Raw genomic sequence first — 17,676 nt, forward strand, 5'->3', positions numbered from 1 at the left:
AGATCATTGGAAGTCTAGATTTTCATTGGCTGCTTAGTTACTTTGCTTCGACCCAATCAGAAGGCCTAGAGTAGGCTGCCCAAAGCTACTATAAATAAGCCTCAAACAATTGCACTGTAATTTCAGAAAACCAATGAAACTTTTGTGATTAGGTTAGCTTTCGGGTTTTTTCTTGTAGACAGCTCCTTGCTGGCTTACAGTAGGGCTTCCTGTGTTCAGTCTGGCCCCTGCAATAGGGCACGCCTGGTGGCCGTTCTGAGGTCCTAGAGGGGATTCTCGGGCTAAGTTTTTGACAAGCACATCTTACCCCTTGCTAGCTAGCCTAATTTATTTACGAGCAGCTCTGTAGGGTGCTGGGCGGATACCAAGTCTTTACCTCCTTAAAAAGAAGTGCGTGCCCAAACTAATTTATTCTTCCGTCTCGCACTGTGTCAGTTTGCAGGAACTGCGTTCCAGGTAAGTGAAGAAAGGAAATAGGTGGGAAATAGCATCGGGCGCACTGGTGTCCGTACACGGACATCGGCGATGTTTTCTTCTCCGGACTATCTTAGCCCCCTACGCTACCAAGTTCCTAAAACGGTCGGGTGTATGCAACTGGAGTTGCGCTGGGAACCACCCTCTGTGCTGGAGGTACCCGCCCCTCTGCGGTGCGCCTTCCCTCCCGCCACGCCCCCTACGAATAGTGTGCAACAGCTCTTTTCCTGAGGTCTGGGGTGGCTCTGAAAAGAGCCTTTGGGTTGTGTTGAGCTTCTAAGCAGTTGGCCAAAGAAAGTTATTTCTTCTTAGCTGCCGCCTTCTTTGGCTTGGCTGCCTTGGGCTTGGCGGTCTTTGGCTTAGCCGCCTTAGGTTTCACCGCTTTGGCCTTCGCAGGGCTCTTGGGCGCCTTCTTGGGCTTGGCTGCTTTCGCTTTTTTCGGGCTCTTCGCCTTTTTGGCTCCTGCAGCCGCGGCGGGCTTTTTCGCCTTCTTTGGGGTCTTCTTGGCGCTTTTCTTAGGGGTGCTCGCTCCTGTGGCCTTCTTGGGTTTCTTGGCCCCTCCTGCGGCCCTCTTGGGCTTGGCTGCACCCGCCTTCTTGGCTTTGGGCTTGGCTTCCCCGGAGGCTGCCTTCTTGTTGAGCTTGAAGGAGCCCGAGGCGCCGGTGCCCTTGGTCTGCACCAGGGTGCCCTTGCTCACCAGGCTCTTGAGGCCCAGCTTGATGCGGCTGTTGTTCTTCTCCACGTCGTAGCCGGCGGCCGCCAGCGCCTTCTTGAGCGCAGCCAGGGACACGCCGCTGCGCTCCTTGGAGGCGGCAACAGCCTTGGTGATGAGCTCGGACACCGGGGGCCCGGACGCCTTGCGCTTGGCGGCACCTGCAGTCTTGCGGGCCTTCTTTTTCACTGGCGTCTTCTCAGCAGGGGCCGGAGCGGCGGGCGCGGCGGGCGCAGTCTCGGACATGTTGAAGGCGGGCGCGGGGAGAGCAATTCGAGCCGGAAGCAGAGGCACTGGCCGGGACTCGGGCCGCGCCGCTGCGCCCTCCCGTTTATATAGGGCGGAGCTGCGCCGTGATTGGTGCGCTGTCCAGCCCGCCTCGCTGGCAGCCGCAGAGTGTCCTCTCGGATCCCGAGTTGTGTTTGTTACACCTCAAAAAATGCCAAAAATATCAAAATTCTCTACATCGAATCGCCCGGTTTTTCTCAGAAAATGATCCCTGAAGCCTCAGGCTTCACGCTGGTCTCAAATTATGAAGAAAGCACAAAGCTTTATGCCAAAAACTTGCAATATTTCCCGCCGTGCTCTTCAAATTTCAACTCAGAGAAACAAAACTTTCTATTTTCTTCGTAAATTATAAACCGATCTTTAACTGTGGAGTTTTCTGACCTCTCAAATAGGATTCTCCAAGTGGTTAGCTTCTTATATGTCCAAAAACCATGCCACTGGCACTAAGATTTTTATTACAAATCTGCGCTTAAGTGAGGGAAGTAACACAGGCTCCTCGGAGAGTCCTGCCTATTGAGCCGAGGGCATTTGAGTTCATCAAACTGGTTTAGTTTAATGCCAAACAAATTATTGCCCATTTGGGGTTAGATTTTGGACCCCTGGGACATCAATCTATGCAGTCATGATTGTATTTCTGTTTGCTGCATCTGGGTTTTTAAATAATTCTTTAGGATAATTCTTTTCCTTTCTGCTCCCAAGGGTTGGGGGCGGGGCTGTTGCTTCTCTTTTCCCTGGACAACTGCTCCATGAGTTTAGATACCTTGAATTCTGGATATTTGGGACGGTAAGGGGATCCCAAAATATAGTCAGGGTATACAGATGGAAAAGGATTAATTTTCACACGACACGGAGATGAAGCCATAAAATCACTGGAAGTGGAGGGGCACTCTGAAGAATTTGCAGTGTTGCTGAGTTCTTTTCACATATCCTTCAGGATTAAACTAATAAAAGAGGTAGAATTGAAATTCAAGTGTCGATCATGAGGGGAAAGAAATAAGAAGTGTAAATGATAACATCTCTACCCCCATTATTAGAGAATCCCGGACCCTGTGATTACTCAATAGTTGATGAATAGCTAGTGCACACACACCAAATACGGACGGCTTCAGCCATGAAGATTATGGCCCTATGTTACCCAGCGTTTCATAAAAAAGAAAACAAATTACATGTCGGATTGAATTACAAGTTCAGATTTCCATCTCAGAGGCAGATCTTTGAGGGGCTATGCAAGTTAAGTCATTGCCCTCTGAAGACCTCCTTTGCAAGGTCTCTGAAAGATGGGTTTGTTTAGGTAGCTGCCCACTCAGTGAAGAGTATATGTTGGCAATGGACATGTACTAAAGAATGGACGTGGACTCAAGGAATTATTCCTGGAAAATGGTCTGGATGGAATTGTCTTTAAAAACTTATAAGCCGTGTACGTGAGAGACGAAGTACAATTTTGGCCAGTGCTATAAAGTGATATGACACTATTCTGTGGGGGCAGATGGTTGTAATACTGCACTGGACATAACATCAATTTTTAGTTTTATTAATCATCTCCACACATAACAGACCCTCCTACTGAAATCAAAGAGAATACGTATCTTTGATACAACATTATTTAAATGTTTCAAATTAATGTTATTTAAATTAATGCTGGTATAAAAGTGATGTAAATTATCAGTATTTTAAAAGCCTTAATGTATAAACATTTCAATGTAATTAGTGCATGCTAGTGAAAAACAAATATGCCCTTTGGTATATATAAAAATAAAGAGGGAGAGGATAAGGTTCCAAAACAGACTAGTTGATAGTTTTAGGGAAACTGATTTATGGGTACTCAATCTCAGAACAGTATGTTATATTCATTTTTAGTGACGATACCTCTTGTAAATGGCTGAAATTTATGCAACCCATGGAAGTTTTCTCTTAAATGTCTGACTTGAATCTATATATCCCTTACTATTTCTGACTCGGAGGGACTTAACCTCTCCAAATTCTGTGATCTTTCAACTCACGTTTGCTTCCGTCCTATGGTACGCTGTGTTTTCCTATAAATAAAATTAAGTGATGGATTCAAATAACACACGGACGATCTCCCACTATTTAAGCAAATATTTATTTGACAGTCTTCTACGATGAATCCGAGAAACGCCAAAAGGCTCTACTTTATACTATTGATCTGCCAGCTTGGCTGGCTATATGGTATCCACCTAAGTAGTGTATGTGTGTGAGCATGTGTGCTTATATTTTAAATATAGATTCCAAAGTCTTGCTCCAGATGATTCTGACTAATAACTCTAGTGAGTCGCAGAATCTGAATATTTAACAAGTCCTCAGTTCCCTCTGATGCCCAGCTGAGTCTGGGAACTACCACTCTCACTGGAGGTGACCAACAGGACAAAGCTGTTTTCCCTCATGCGAGTGTTCTTGTGGAATAAGAATGCCCATGCTGGACATGACTTCGGATTGAGAGGATGGGGCCAGCAGTGGTCCAATCCTGACTTCCTTGGATTCTCACCCGACTGGGCTTGAGAGTGGCCTCTTGAAGGAGAAAGGAGAGCTATGGCAAAGGCTCCGATGCTGCATGATTTTCCACCCACATAGGGTGGACTGGGTCTCAGCTGCCTGGGGACTCCCCGAATCACCTAGCACAGTATCTCCACTTCTCATCCCATTTTATCATTCTTAATAAAAACCAACCTTTCCGTTTACTGGTTATTGTACTCTGTGCTACCTACATTCTGGCTTCGTCAATGCAACAATCCCTAGTTTGAGATATTGTCCCTATTTTACATAAGAGAACATGGCTTCACAGGCTAGGGGCTCCTGAGTCCGCTATGAGGTACATCTAGGATTCCAGTTCACATCTGTCTGGCTTCAAAGCATGTGTCCTGAAAGTGTGTTCCAGATTGCAGGTCTGAATAATCATTAGCGGTTGCGAAATCCATTGAGTAGCACAGGCCAAATGTTTCTTTCTTTCTTTTTTTAATGAAGCAGAATAGGATATCAAATACCAGAGCCCAATTCATTTGGTTCCAATTATTTACTTAGTTCTTTGACTGTGTGCTGACGCCCCCTGATGTGAAATGTATTTCTTCTGTGAAATGTATTTCTTCTTAGGGTCAGAGTGGGAGGAGTCTTCCTCATGTAATTTCTTGAACTCATGAAATATTCTCAAGTGTGTTAATCTCTACTGAGCTAAAAAAGTAATTTCCTCGTATTCACCTCTCGTCAGCCTCTAAGAAAAACCCTGAGCGATGGGAAGTGGGGACAGTCGGTGAGCCTTTCCGTTCTGGACACAGTAGCGACTGTGCTTAGAGGGTCAGCAGTATGATTTGCAGAAAAATTGAAAGGAATGGGAGGCTTGTACCTGGTTCCTTTTACTCTACAATTCTGGGTTCCAAGCACTTAATTCTGGACTTGGTTATTTTAATGTTACCATGATTGCTTTATTGAAAACAGAGTTTGGGGAAGAAGTGTTTTTTTGTAAGACAGTGAGTGCCCCTGCCCGGCTTCTTCACGGGCGATGTGCCGTGTGCGTGGGGACATGGCGGCACCGTGAAGACCACAGATAGAACTCTATCTGTTGGGACAGACTTCCCCTTTGTGGACTCTTAATAGGTACTCTATCTTAGCTTTTGGTGTAGAACATTTCGGAAGAATCTTTCTTAAAAGGAGCTGTTAGTTCCTTTAAAAATTGTTGTTCTTTTTTATGGAATTCAGCCATCAAAAGTATGGTTGCATCCCGTAGCTGTCTGTTGCCGCCTTGTTTGGAAATGTACACAATTGGGAAGAACTTTAATACCCACACCTGGGAGAGTGGTCGAGCACACGAGGACACACTTGCGGAATTGAGGAGTACGCAGCTCCAAAAATAGTCAGAAAGACCTCTAGGAAGTAAGGAGTAAATTCCAGAATATATGACTAAGGGAAAAAGCCAAGTGCAAAAGAGTATCCATAGTTCGCTACCTTCCATACAAGAAAGAAGGGGCTATAAGAAAACACATTTTCTGCTTATTTATGCAGAAGATATACAGAAAGGATAAACCCAAAACAAAGGAGATGAGTTATCTATGGGGGGGAAGGTTAGAAAGGAGTAGAAAGTAGGGAGAAAGGGGAACAGAGTGGCCAGGGTGAGGAGGGAGGATCGGTTTATCGAGTATGTCTGTTTGTGTAGCTCTGACTCTTACAACTACAGTAAGGTTTCATGTACTGGCAAAAGAAACTATCAAAAGCGATAGGTTTGGGGGAGGAACCCATCATGGAATACAAGCACTAACAAATGAACCAAGCTATATTAACTGAATAATATAATAATCTAATAAAAGTATTTCAGGGTAATGGCTTAACCATTCGGAAACTGCTGATGTGTCTCTTAGACTTGACCAACGAAGTAAATGCATTGTAGACAATGACATGTAGTGTTCTTACAGGTGGAAAAAGAAGTATTTGGTTGAAATGAAACTTGTGGGTCTGGATTAGAACCAGAAGTGTATCTACAGTTATATAGGTATGGAGACATAGATGTGTGTGTGTGTGTGTGTGTGTGTGCATGGATTAATATACACATATATTTCCTTGCTCTGTCAGGTAAGAGGGCCTACCAGTTGTGACACCCTCACAGCAATGAGCACACTTGGCACACAACCTTTGTTTTTTAAGCATCATTCTCCAATAAAAAGAACCAGGGTTCCTTAGACAAGTGGTTGATTCCAAGGATGGAGCAGGGAGAATACAGGATGGGTCTGAAACATCTCGTGGTACCAGAAGATAAGGAAATGTTTTTAAAAAGATGGAAACATTGAAAAAACATGCCAGCCAGTCTCAAGGAATGTCTAATGGCCAAAGCTGGTGCCATTTGAGCAACAAAATAAAAATGGATAATATTGGATTTTTTAACTCCAATAAAATATGTATCCACAAATACATATATAAAAAGAAGGGACAATTCTGCCCTATTGCTGATACAATCCACATGTGGATGCTAACATCGCTTGGTGAGAGTTTAAGGAGAAGCAGGGTTTCAGTCTCGGAACATCTTCCCATCTTCCCTAAGACACCTATCAACTACAAAGCAAAGGTAGGAAGCATACAGCGGCTAATCTCAGCAGACACCATCTTCAGTAAGTGAGCACGTAAACATGACACGTAACAGGACATATTGACATGGTGAACTCCTTGTATCGAGAAGACACTTCCTCATTGTTGTGATATTTCCTGGCGGAAATGCATAAATGCATTCCATTGATAAGGAAACATCAGACAAATTCAAATCGAGTGGCATTCTTTAAAATAACTGGTCAGTGCTCCTCAAAAGTGTGAAGTTCATGAAAGACAAGGACAGACGACAACACTACTACAGACCTGGAAATACTGAGAAAACAGTAAGTTAATCCAGTTAGGGATCCTGAATCGGATCGTGGAGCAGAAAAAGGGCGGTGGTGGGACAGTTTGTCAAATTTGAAAAGAGTCTAAAGTTTAGTAAATACTATTGTACTAATGTCCATTTCCTGCTCTTTTGTTTGTTTTCTTTTGTTTGGTTGCATTTCCTGAATTGTCGTTTGTACAATGGTTATGGAAGACATTAGCGTGAGGGGAGCCAGTTGAGGGATACAAGGGGATTTTTGTACTAGTTTTGCAACTTTCTTGTAAATCTAAAATTAGTTCAAAATGAAAAGTTTTCTAAAAAAAGTTTCTCTTCACATCTCACCACGATGTAACACTTTTCATAGGAAGGGAAAATATACCTACACGTGACAGAGATTCTCCATAGCGGTGGAAATGTAGACGATTTGTATTCTCATGTCCGAGCTTTTATGTTTTTCAAAGTTTCTACCATAAGCATGGATTACTTTGTTGTTAGCAAACAGCATGCTTCTCTTAAAAATATGATAAGACTTTTTTTAAAAAATGTGTACCAATTTTCCCTAGACACCCGAGTAGTATAGTCCGTGGCCTCTTTCTGCTCTTTATCTGGACTTTCACGGAAATTCTTTCTTTCTTTTTTTAATCTAAGATTTATCGCCTATATATGTCCATGAACATTATGGTTTAGTTTGTCCTGGTTTTGAAATGTATATGTGCGAGATCATAGTATACGTATTCCTTTGTGTCCTGCTGTTTTCCCTCAATAAGAACCATCCCTATGTATTATGTTGGGACAGAGAGCTTTCGTTTGTTGATTTGCACTGTTTTATATTTCATCTTATAAATGTGGCCCGATGTATTTACTTATCTAGTTTACTGCTCAGGGACATTCTCCTGGTTGTATGATGACGCAAATTTAATTTTCCAAAGATGGTGGCAGCAATTTCTCCTGACCCCCACTCCCTTCTCCCTGTCTTGCCGCTTGTGCTCTCATCAGATCTGATTCTTGTCGCACGGAATCTGGGCGAGCTTGTAGCAGCTTGCACTAAGAGAGCGCGGGGGGGCGGGGGGTGAGGCTGTGGTCTTGCAAGGCCCTGCCCCTACTCTTTAGAACAACGCAGCTTGTGCCTTATTTTCTGGAGCCCTCAGGCTTCCATCTCTCGGCTCTCTCATGAGAATTTTGGTGATTCTGCAACCACCAGGCCGTGAGAAAGTCCAGCTGTGTTGGAAACCTTGTCTGGGTGCCCTGGTTTCCTGTCCTAATACTGGAGACCTCCTAGTTCAAGGACCAGAAATATGAGAGGCGTCTCCAGGTTATTCCAACTGGCAGTGGTCAAGTCTTTTCAGCTGAAGTCCCAGACATCGGGGCATAGCGACAAGCCAACTCCATTCTGCTCTGTCTAAATTCCTGATCCAAAGAATCTGTGGGCATAATAAAATGGTGGTTGTTTTAAGCAATTAAGTTTGGGGTACTTTGTAATCTAAACAGTAAAGGCTTCAGTTTATGTTCATATGTTTATTAGCTGATCCGTTTTTTTAAAACCCTTTCTGGCCATAATCTGCATTGAGAAACACATTCTACATCATATGCTCACACTCGCGTGCCTTCGAACGCCCTAACTGTAAAACTAAACAAAGCGGGAGGGGTGCCTTTGTGAGTTATTTCTCTGCTACCTTCTCTTCTTCCTTACCTTCCCCTCCCCTTCTCTTCCCTTCCCTTCTTTCTTCTCTCTATTCAATTTCAACAAAGCTGATGACAACCAACTAAACTGTTTTTATAAATAATGTGTCTCAATCAGCAGACTGAAGGAAACCTGTGTTAGAGGCTGCCGTTTAAGAGGGGATCTTCCACTCATTTTTATACCTTATAGAGTATGTATATATTATGTGCATATTTCTATATCTTATATGTTTACTATACACACACACACATATTTTAAGTTCTAAACTCAGTCACATTGTTCTACATTGGCCCAAAGCTAAATAAACCAATAAAATAAAAACAAAAAATGTGGAAAGAGTAAATCTAATAAATCTAAACTTAATTTGGATGTTGAAGCGTATCAAGACTCCAAGAATCCATCTTGTTTCAAGATGAAAGGCTGAGAGAGGTTAGTGATTTAGCCTCCAGGTTGCCAGCAAGGGAATCTTACAGAATCTGGTTGAAGGAAGGATCCTTGCAAAAGGTACAGGCGGAGAGCAGTTTGGATCTGGGGATGAGATGGAGGATTGGGATGTCCTTCCTTGGCCTAGAAGAGCTGAAGAATATGAAACTTACGTGTCTACATGCACACTCTTAAGAGTCAAGACACAGATCCCTTAATCATGGCAAGAACCCAGCAAATACTCTTTTCTGTCTGGAAAGAAAGCCTCTAGAGAAGCAATGACTTCAGAGATATTAGCTACCTCTTCATTAACCTTTAATTATTAAACTCATAATCATTTTCCATGTCAATCTCTTCAGCATCTATTTATTCCTTGATGTTGCTGGTGTCTTTGGAAGAGATGGTTCAATGAACAAGAACAGATTGCATTTGGCCTCCTTGTGTATCTCTACTTTGTTCTTCACTTTCTCTCTCTATCCATGATACTTTTGATTATTATTTCCTCAGCATTCCTTTATTTTCCCTCTTCACTCCCTCTGAATTATATGTTATTTGCTGTTTGTAAATTTAAAATCTATGCATTTACACAGATAGTTAACTCATACATGGGGGCAGTTTGGCATAATGGTTAAAGAGACAGACTCTTACATAGTTGTCTACTGCTGCATAACAAATTATCCCGACACTTAGTGGCTTAAAATAATGATAAGCATTTATTATCTCACAGAGTTTCCACGAGTCAGGAATTTGGGGGTGACTTAACTGGGTAGTTTGGATTTGGATATCTGATGAGATTGGAGTCAAGATATTACCTGGGAGTGGAGTCATCTGAAGACTTGACTGGGGCTGGAAGACCTAATTCCCAGATGGTCCATATGGCTCACATGGCTGTCAAGTCAGTGCTGGCTGTTGGTAGAAGGCCTTGGTTCCTTGGCCTCTTGTGGGGCTACTCTGGAACTGTCGACATTGCACCTGACCTCCCCAAGAATGAGGGATCCAAGGGAGCAAAACTGAAGTCACAAGATCTTTCATGACCTAACTTTACTAGTCACAATATTATATTAGTTACATAGGTCAGTCTTTCCAGTTTGGGGAGGGAACTATCCAAGTGTGTGCCCACCAGAAGGTGAGATTACCAGGGTCATCTTGGAATCTGACTATCACAGTTCTGGAGATGGAGGACTCCATTTCAAATCCCAGTCCTATCACTTACTAAGGTTTATGACTTTAAGACATTTATTAGACTTGGGGCACCTGGGTGGCTCAGACAGTTAAGCATCTGCCTTTGGCTTAGATCATGATCCCGGGGTCCTGAGATCAAGCCCAGAAACCAGCTCCCTACTCAGCAGGGCATGGGGTACTTCCTTTCCCTCTGCACCCCCCCCCACCAAGCTTGTGCTCGCTCTCTCGCTCACTTTCTCTCTCTCAAATAAATAAGTAAAATCTTTAAAATTTTTTAAAAAATTTTATTTATTTATTCGACAGAGATAGAGACAGCCAGCGAGAGAGGGAACACAAAACAGGGGGAGTGGGAGAGGAAGAAGCAGGCTCATAGCGGAGGAGCCTGATGTGGGGCTCGATCCCATAACGCTGGGATCACGCCCTGAGCCGAAGGCAGACACTTAACCGCTGTGCCACCCAGGCGCCCCAATAAGTAAAATCTTTAAAAAAAGAGAAATTTATTAGACTCTATTTCTCAACTTCCTCATATTTAAACTTGGGATGAGAATAGTATGGTAGATTGTACTATTACTCCCAAATTTTTGCAGCACATTAGGGAGGGTTATACATCCCTGCCCATCAGCATGGATTGAGAATACACCTCCCGGGGCACCGGGGTGGCTCAGTCATTGGGCGTCTACCTTCGGCTCAGGGCGTGATCACAGGGTCCTGGGATCGAGCCCTGCATTGGGCTCCTCCACTGTGAGCCTGCTTCTTCCTCTCCCACTCCCCCTGCTTGTGTTCCCTCTCTCGCTGGCTGTCTCTCTCTGTCAAATAAATAAATAAAATCTTAAAAATAAAAAGAGAGAATACACCTCCCATGTGAGGAGTACACTTCCCCACCACATTGACATCAGTCATTACCACATGAGTTGCTTTGGCTGATACAATATCAGAAGTGACATGTGCCCACCTACCAGCAGAATCATTAATACCAATAAGATCCCTTTACATCATGCTCAGCCTGGGTCCCTCTATGAAGAAAACGTGGAACAGAGCCGTGACTGATCCACAAAGCAATGCAAGGTGAGTCTGAAATAACCTTTGCTGTTATTAACTAAGATTTGGGGGTTGCTTATTGTATAATTCGGCAAAAATCTAATCGATACAACTATTACCTACTTGGGTGGAGTGTTGCTAGGATTAGATGCGATGATTTTCTTGAAGCGCTTTCACCCTGTTTGACACATAGTAAGCAACCATATGTGTTACTTATTACTATGATTATACAATCCTAAATTCACATGAACTGAGTTTATAAGTCATGCCATTAATTTATAATGAGATACACTTGATATTAAAAATAAATATCAGGGGCACCTGGGTGGCTCAGTCGTTAAGCGTCTGCCTTTGGCTCAGGGTGTGATCCCAGCATTCTGGGATCAAGCCCCACATCAGGCTCCTCCACTAGGAGCCTGCTTCTTTCTCTCCCACTCCCCGTGCTTGTGTTCCCTCTCTCGCTGGCTGTCTCTATCTCTGTCAAATGAAGAAATAAAATCTTAAAAAAAAATAAATATCAGATGTGTGCTTACTTTCTTGTTAGGAGACCAAGATACAGATTAGAGGATATTTTTTGAGCATAGAGTTATAATAAGGGATCCTTTTATCATACGATGGTCTCCGAATCAATCAGAATCTCCAGCCTGGGGACACCTGTGTACTGCATTCTTATCTGTGGAAAATATATGTTGAACAAGTTATCATTCTTGAACTCTTCTTTTTCTAGCTGACCACCAACCTTCCTTTTCTCATAGTTGCTCTTACATGAACTCTCTGCTTACAGTAACCATATAAGTAACTTACATAACTTATAGTAACCCAGGGTCTTAAGCTACAAGAGTTTACCTGTACTGTCTCTCTTTCTGGTAAAATTTTTCCAGTGACTAACTCCACCACCTTTTAAAAATTGTTATTATTATTCCTAGTTCAGCAAAATGTTATTTTTATATTTTTAAAATTTATTCCTGACCCGTCTTCTTTGATTTAGGGGTGGGGCCGAAAGCATGGGGTGGAGTAGGAAACAGAAAACAGTTGGTAGGACAACATACCTCGTTTATGAAACCTTAGCGTAATCCTTGTCATCTTCCCTCGTGGTCTCCACCGGGAACATCCCCTTCTGTGATGTGGACAGCTCAGGGTTGGGGGTTTTGTTTGTTTTCTTCCCCTCCTACACAATGAAACACACACTTTGGCTTCACAGAAAGTGCTTCCAATTCATTTCCCAATTAGAATGTGGTTCCTAAACTTCCCCTATACAGAAATTCTGGAGCCCCCAATATTCAGAGATTTAAGAGGTCACAGATGTCGCAAAGCCTCCCACGGTCTCCAATAAAAAAAAATGAGCGCAGAGTAGTGAGACTCTCTTCTCAGGAAGCAGCCGCCCTCTGGACTTGCAGCAGCATAAGGCCCCGGGCAGGTATTCAGCACCGGAAAATGCTGGAAACACTGCTCTGTATGTTAGTTGTTCAAGAACGAGTTTGTCCATCGGCTGTGTTTGGTCCCATGGTTTATCAGGGTATTAGTACAGTCCAGTTAAAAAGGAGAAACACCGCTCTAGGGATTTCATATGGAAGGAATTTAATTGAGATACACATATAAACAGATGTTGAAAGAGTTGAGACTCAAAAAAGGGGTGAGGAGTACCCCAAAGATAAGCACCGGCAGGAAGGTGCCACCTCTCTGAGGGCTACGGGGACAAAGGGAAGAAGGGGGTAACTATCATCTAGGGAGGAGCTGGGGCTTGAATGCCCAGTGTAGGTAGAGCTGAGACCACCGAGAGAAGGGCCATCCGATGAGACCAAGCCAGAGCACCAACGAGGCTGGAGAAACCCCAGGAAGAGGGAAGGGGAGAAGTGCCCTGGTCCCACCAACATGTCCCGCCAGCATCTCCCACTGCTCAAATCTACTGGAAACTGGAGATCAAAGGAGCCTGGGAAATGTAGTTTCCAGTGACACTCAGCTGCCGCAGAAGACAGGCAGAAATCCAAATACTTCTGCAATTTTCGATGCCCGAGCATATGACCCAAACTGCACCCAACCAGGCCCCCTGTGCGCGAAAACACAGAGATACACTTCCATTTTTAAAGATGCGGGGTCACGAAGACAGTTTCCCCTCGTTTTAAACAGGTCGTGACATATTCCTTGCTGTAGGCATCCTCTAAGATGACCCCAGTGATCCTTGCCTCTGAAGGTGCGTACCCTTGGTTATCTTTTCCCTGAGTGTGCGCTACTCTTAGTGACTTGCTTCCAACAAGTAGAACATATCAGAACACACGGCAGTCACTTCTCAGATTAGGTTACAATCTGTGGCTTCTGCCTTGGGCCCTGACGTGCACTCTTACTCATGCTCACTCCCTCAGAAGAAAGCCATGGAGTTAGCTGCCTGTCGGAAGGCCCACAAGATGAGAAACAACCAACAAGGACTGAGGCCCTCAGTCTAACAACCCTTGAGGAACTGAATCCTGCCGACAGCCATGGGCATGGGTTGGGAAGTGCATTGACCCCACACTGGGCCTCGAGATGGCTGCAGTCCCAGCCATACCTTAAAAGCAGCCTGTGGAAAAGCCAGAGGGCCCAGCATGGCCGAGCTCCCATCCTGAAGCTGCCAAATTTGGGGATAGTTTGTGACGGGGCAGTAGATTATAGATACATCCGGAGATGAACCAAACACATAGATAAGGGAGAAGAGGGCATGGTTTTCAGTGTCTACTGTGGACCAAGTATATTATCCTCACTTAATCTCCGAGGTGGGTGATACGACTGGTTCCATTTTCCAGGCAAGGCGACTGAGGATAAGAAGCGAAAATAATTTGCTCAAGGTCACATAGGTTGCAAAAAGTGGGGCCTGATGGATGGCCACACCTGTGTTTTTCACTTCCGTTATCCCACAGTGTCCAGAAATCATGGTGACCCGTCCCTCATGGTTGCTGTCATCTTGTTTGGCTTGGGTACAAAGAAAAAGAACAAATTGCTTAAAATCAAATATCTTCTTGCTTTCTTTTCTTTTTTTTTTTTTTTAAGAATTTTTATTTATTTATTTGATGGAGAGAGAGACAGGCAGCGAGAGAGGGAACACAAGCAGGGGGAGCAGGAGAGGAAGAAGCAGGCTCTCAGCAGAGGAGCCTGATGTGGGGCTTGATCCCGGAACGCCGGGATCACGCCCTGAGCCGAAGGCAGACGCTTCACGACTGAGCCACCCAGGTGCCCCATCTTCTTGCTTTCTTAAAATTGAACGCCTCTCTCAGAAATTCTCTCTCTCTCAGAATGATGAAAATCACCAAAGAATAAAAAATGAGCAGGGCCTTGTTTCTGGTGCTTCTTAGTTAAAGGCACAGCTACAGAGGACATTATGAAAGTGGAGTCATAACCGAGTCAAATCAAAGAAACCTCCACAGAGACGGTTCTCAGCTCCTTGGGCTGCTAGACCGCTGGTATCGTCGTGCAATAAAATCATACGACCTGGGCAAGTTACCTCTGTCTCTGCGTCTCGGTCACCTAGCCTACAAGTGGGAGAATAATAACACCCACCTCATAAACTCCTTACGAAGATAAAATAAGGTAGTGCTCGGGCCCTTGTGAACATTATAAGCTAATTAATGAAGTGAGGTAGGAGCCACCTCCCCACCATCCCACTCTAGCTTGGAGAGCAGGAAATGTGGGTGACCCGTGCCTGCGTCCGACTCTGAGGCGCACTTCTGAGCTCCAGGATAGAGCCCAGCAGCGGGGCTCCTGATGATGGAGCCAGAGGACCGCTCTGCGCTGCTGCCCCACGACACGGATGCCGGATGCCGGGTGACCAGAGCCCAGGCTGAGCGCCTTCGAGACCGGTCCCCCTGGAGCACCCACGGAGGCAGCGGAGGCGGGGAGGGGGGGTCGTCTCCGCATATTTCAACACAGACCAGCCGGTGCCAAAACAAAAAGGTCCTTTTCAAAAGTGCTCCTTGAAAAACAGTGGATGCTGAGTGGAGAGGAAAGATTGTGGGCGGGGGGGAGGGGGGGCAATAGAAAGGGGGCCGGCAGAAGAGAAATGGAAACTTGTAGAAACAGCTGTTGGAGTGCAGCTTTCATGAATAACATTTGAGAAGACGGACATAAGGAGATTTAAATAATGTTTAAAAAGTTAGATCCCAGCCCCTTTGTGAAAGCTCTCCACTCCTGCCACTAACACCCCTAGAGGTCAGGTGACTCCTACCAGGCCTTCCAATCTGGGGTTTCCGTTGGTCCTGGGTCCCTGGAACTGGGGGACAGAAGGCTGCCTGCAGGGTTTGTTCTGCCACGCTGGGGGAGGGGAGGAGGGGCTCATTCCCCAGGAAGGCGGCCCCGGATGCCCAGGGGGCCGTGCTCCAGAAGGGCGCCCACTGCCTGCCCTGTTCCCTCCACAGAGAAAGCAAGCAAGCAGACTTGAATCTGGAGAAGAAGCATTTTGTGTGGGTGTCCGCTGGGAACGCCAGCCTCCCAGCACTCGGGAACATTGGCTGATCCTCCCACGGGGAGAGAAACAGCCATTGTTCTCGGTTCATCGCCAGGCAACCCAGAAGAGGTCCCTGGGGTGACCGGCTACACGGCCCTGCTGCATTGTCCTCGTCCTCGCAGTGCCTCACTCATGGCATTTCTGGGCCTCTGTGCTGCCAGTCCATGCTCCAGGCGCCACTACCTGCCAGACCAAGGCCACTCTCCCGCTCCAGAGGTAGAATGATGAGGGAGCAAAAAGTGTGAAGGAAGTGAGGGATGAGGCAGGTGAGTGTCTGTCTGAAGAGTGTTCTAGGTTTCCTCATAGAATTTGGAAGGTAGCTATGAAAACACAGCAGATGAGAAACAATACAGGAATATACATGGTAGGTACAGATCGTAGGAGAGAGGGACTGAAATCAGCCCAGAAGCACGGCAGGTGAGGCAGGACCCTCCCAGGTAGGAATAGAGAGTGAGCCAACTCCCATTCCTTCCTGGGCAGGAGCACCGAGTGTTCAAGGCAGTGGTGTGCTGGTCAGTGTTGAACAGCTGGCGCTCCCAGAGGAAACAAAACACCCTGATTGGGAGCATTTACTAATTCCCCTTAGTAAATAGTGCCCTGTGGCCACCTGCAGGCTACCAGGGCTACGCTCAACGCAGAGTAGAACGAAGGGAAGGGAGGATTCCAAACGGCAGGCAAATGGTCCATGGAAAGCTTGAGAGAGTGAAGATGTCAAGGGCAGAAATAGAACTCAGCGTGCGGGCATGCAAACCATGAGCTCCTCAGCAACCGCGCTCCAGACCAACTGAGGGGGCCCTCGTCTCTTCATCCGCAACCTGAAGGGACTCAGCTACAGGGAATAGAAAGTTCCTCTGTGCGCCTCCCTAGTGTATCCTGTCCTCCCACAGGGCATAACTACCCAACACCCTTCTTCTTTTTTTAAAAAAGATTTTATTTATTTATTTATTTATTTATTTATTTGGAAGAGAGAGAGAAAACAAGCAGGGGGAGGAGCAGAGGGAGAGGGAGAAGCAGACTCCCCGCCAAGCACCGAGCCTGATGCGGGACTCGGTCCCAGGACCCCGAGATCATGACCTGAGCAACAACCAAGAGTCAGACGCTTAGCGGACTGAGCCACCCAGGAGCCCCTGAACCTTTCTTCTTAATAGCCTCCTGCATTTTTCTGTTCTCTGTCCAGGCTGCTCAGATAGTCAGGGTGAGTTCTCCATATCCAGGGAGTCGAGTTGAGCCCAAACAGAGTGTGCAGCGTGTGGGGCGTTCCTGTCTTGGGCGTCTGTGCTCTTGGAAGGCAGCTCAGCTGGGTTTGGAGGGCCCACCCAGGCCCCCGGGGCTGCTGCTTCAGTAGGTGGGAGAGTCCTGGTGGGAAGGGGTGGGGGTGTCCACCGAGCTTAACACTGCGTGTCTGCCGGACTCTCTCCTCGAGGAGCTTCCTCCTGCCATCGGCCAGCTGCCACCAGGAACGGGTGGTGTTCCAGCTTAGCATAACCCAGTGACTTCAGTCCTGCAGGAGAAGCCAGCAAACCCCTGACGGGAATCCCAATACCCTCTCCTACATTTGCTTTCCTGCATTTGGAGATGGACAGATGGATCCCTAGATGATAGGTAGATAGATGCATCTTTACTGACCTAGTTGTGCACATGTTTATATTAGGCTTTACCGGGAACAATGCGCTTTTTTTTTTTGTTTTTTTTTAAGATTTATTTATTTGAGAGAGTGAGAGAGAGAGCAAGCACTTGCCCGCCCGCATGCGTCCAGGCAAGTGAGGCGGGAGGGGCAGAGGGGGAGGGAGAATCTCCCACATGGCAGATTCCATGACCCTGAGCTCAGACTGGAGCCCAAATCAAGAGTCAGTCGTTTCACGGACTGTGCCCCCCGGGTCCCCAGAACAAGGTACTTTCTCCTGTGCCACCTCATTTGATTCATTCTCAAGACTCTGGGAGGTGCTGTTCCATTTCACAAATGAGAAGTCTAACCTTCAGGGAGGGCAGGGGACTTAGCCCCAGGCAGAAACCCCCCTAAACCGCACAGCTGGAACAGGAGCCCAAGGAATTCC

General features: G+C 45.8%; 1 protein-coding gene across 1 annotated transcript; it reads right to left on the reverse strand.

The window, feature by feature from the left end:
* Positions 1 to 763: 763 nt before the first annotated feature.
* On the reverse strand, positions 764 to 1,491 carry H1-4 (H1.4 linker histone, cluster member). The gene has a single exon (XM_008693087.2). It carries the CDS (start codon positions 1,430 to 1,432, stop codon positions 773 to 775), a length of 660 nt encoding a protein of 219 aa, XP_008691309.2. The 5' UTR covers positions 1,433 to 1,491; the 3' UTR covers positions 764 to 772.
* Positions 1,492 to 17,676: the final 16,185 nt, after the last annotated feature.

The sequence above is a fragment of the Ursus maritimus genome, unplaced genomic scaffold, assembly GCF_017311325.1.
Source record: "Ursus maritimus isolate PB19 unplaced genomic scaffold, ASM1731132v1 scaffold_30, whole genome shotgun sequence".
Taxonomy (NCBI): domain Eukaryota; kingdom Metazoa; phylum Chordata; class Mammalia; order Carnivora; family Ursidae; genus Ursus; species Ursus maritimus.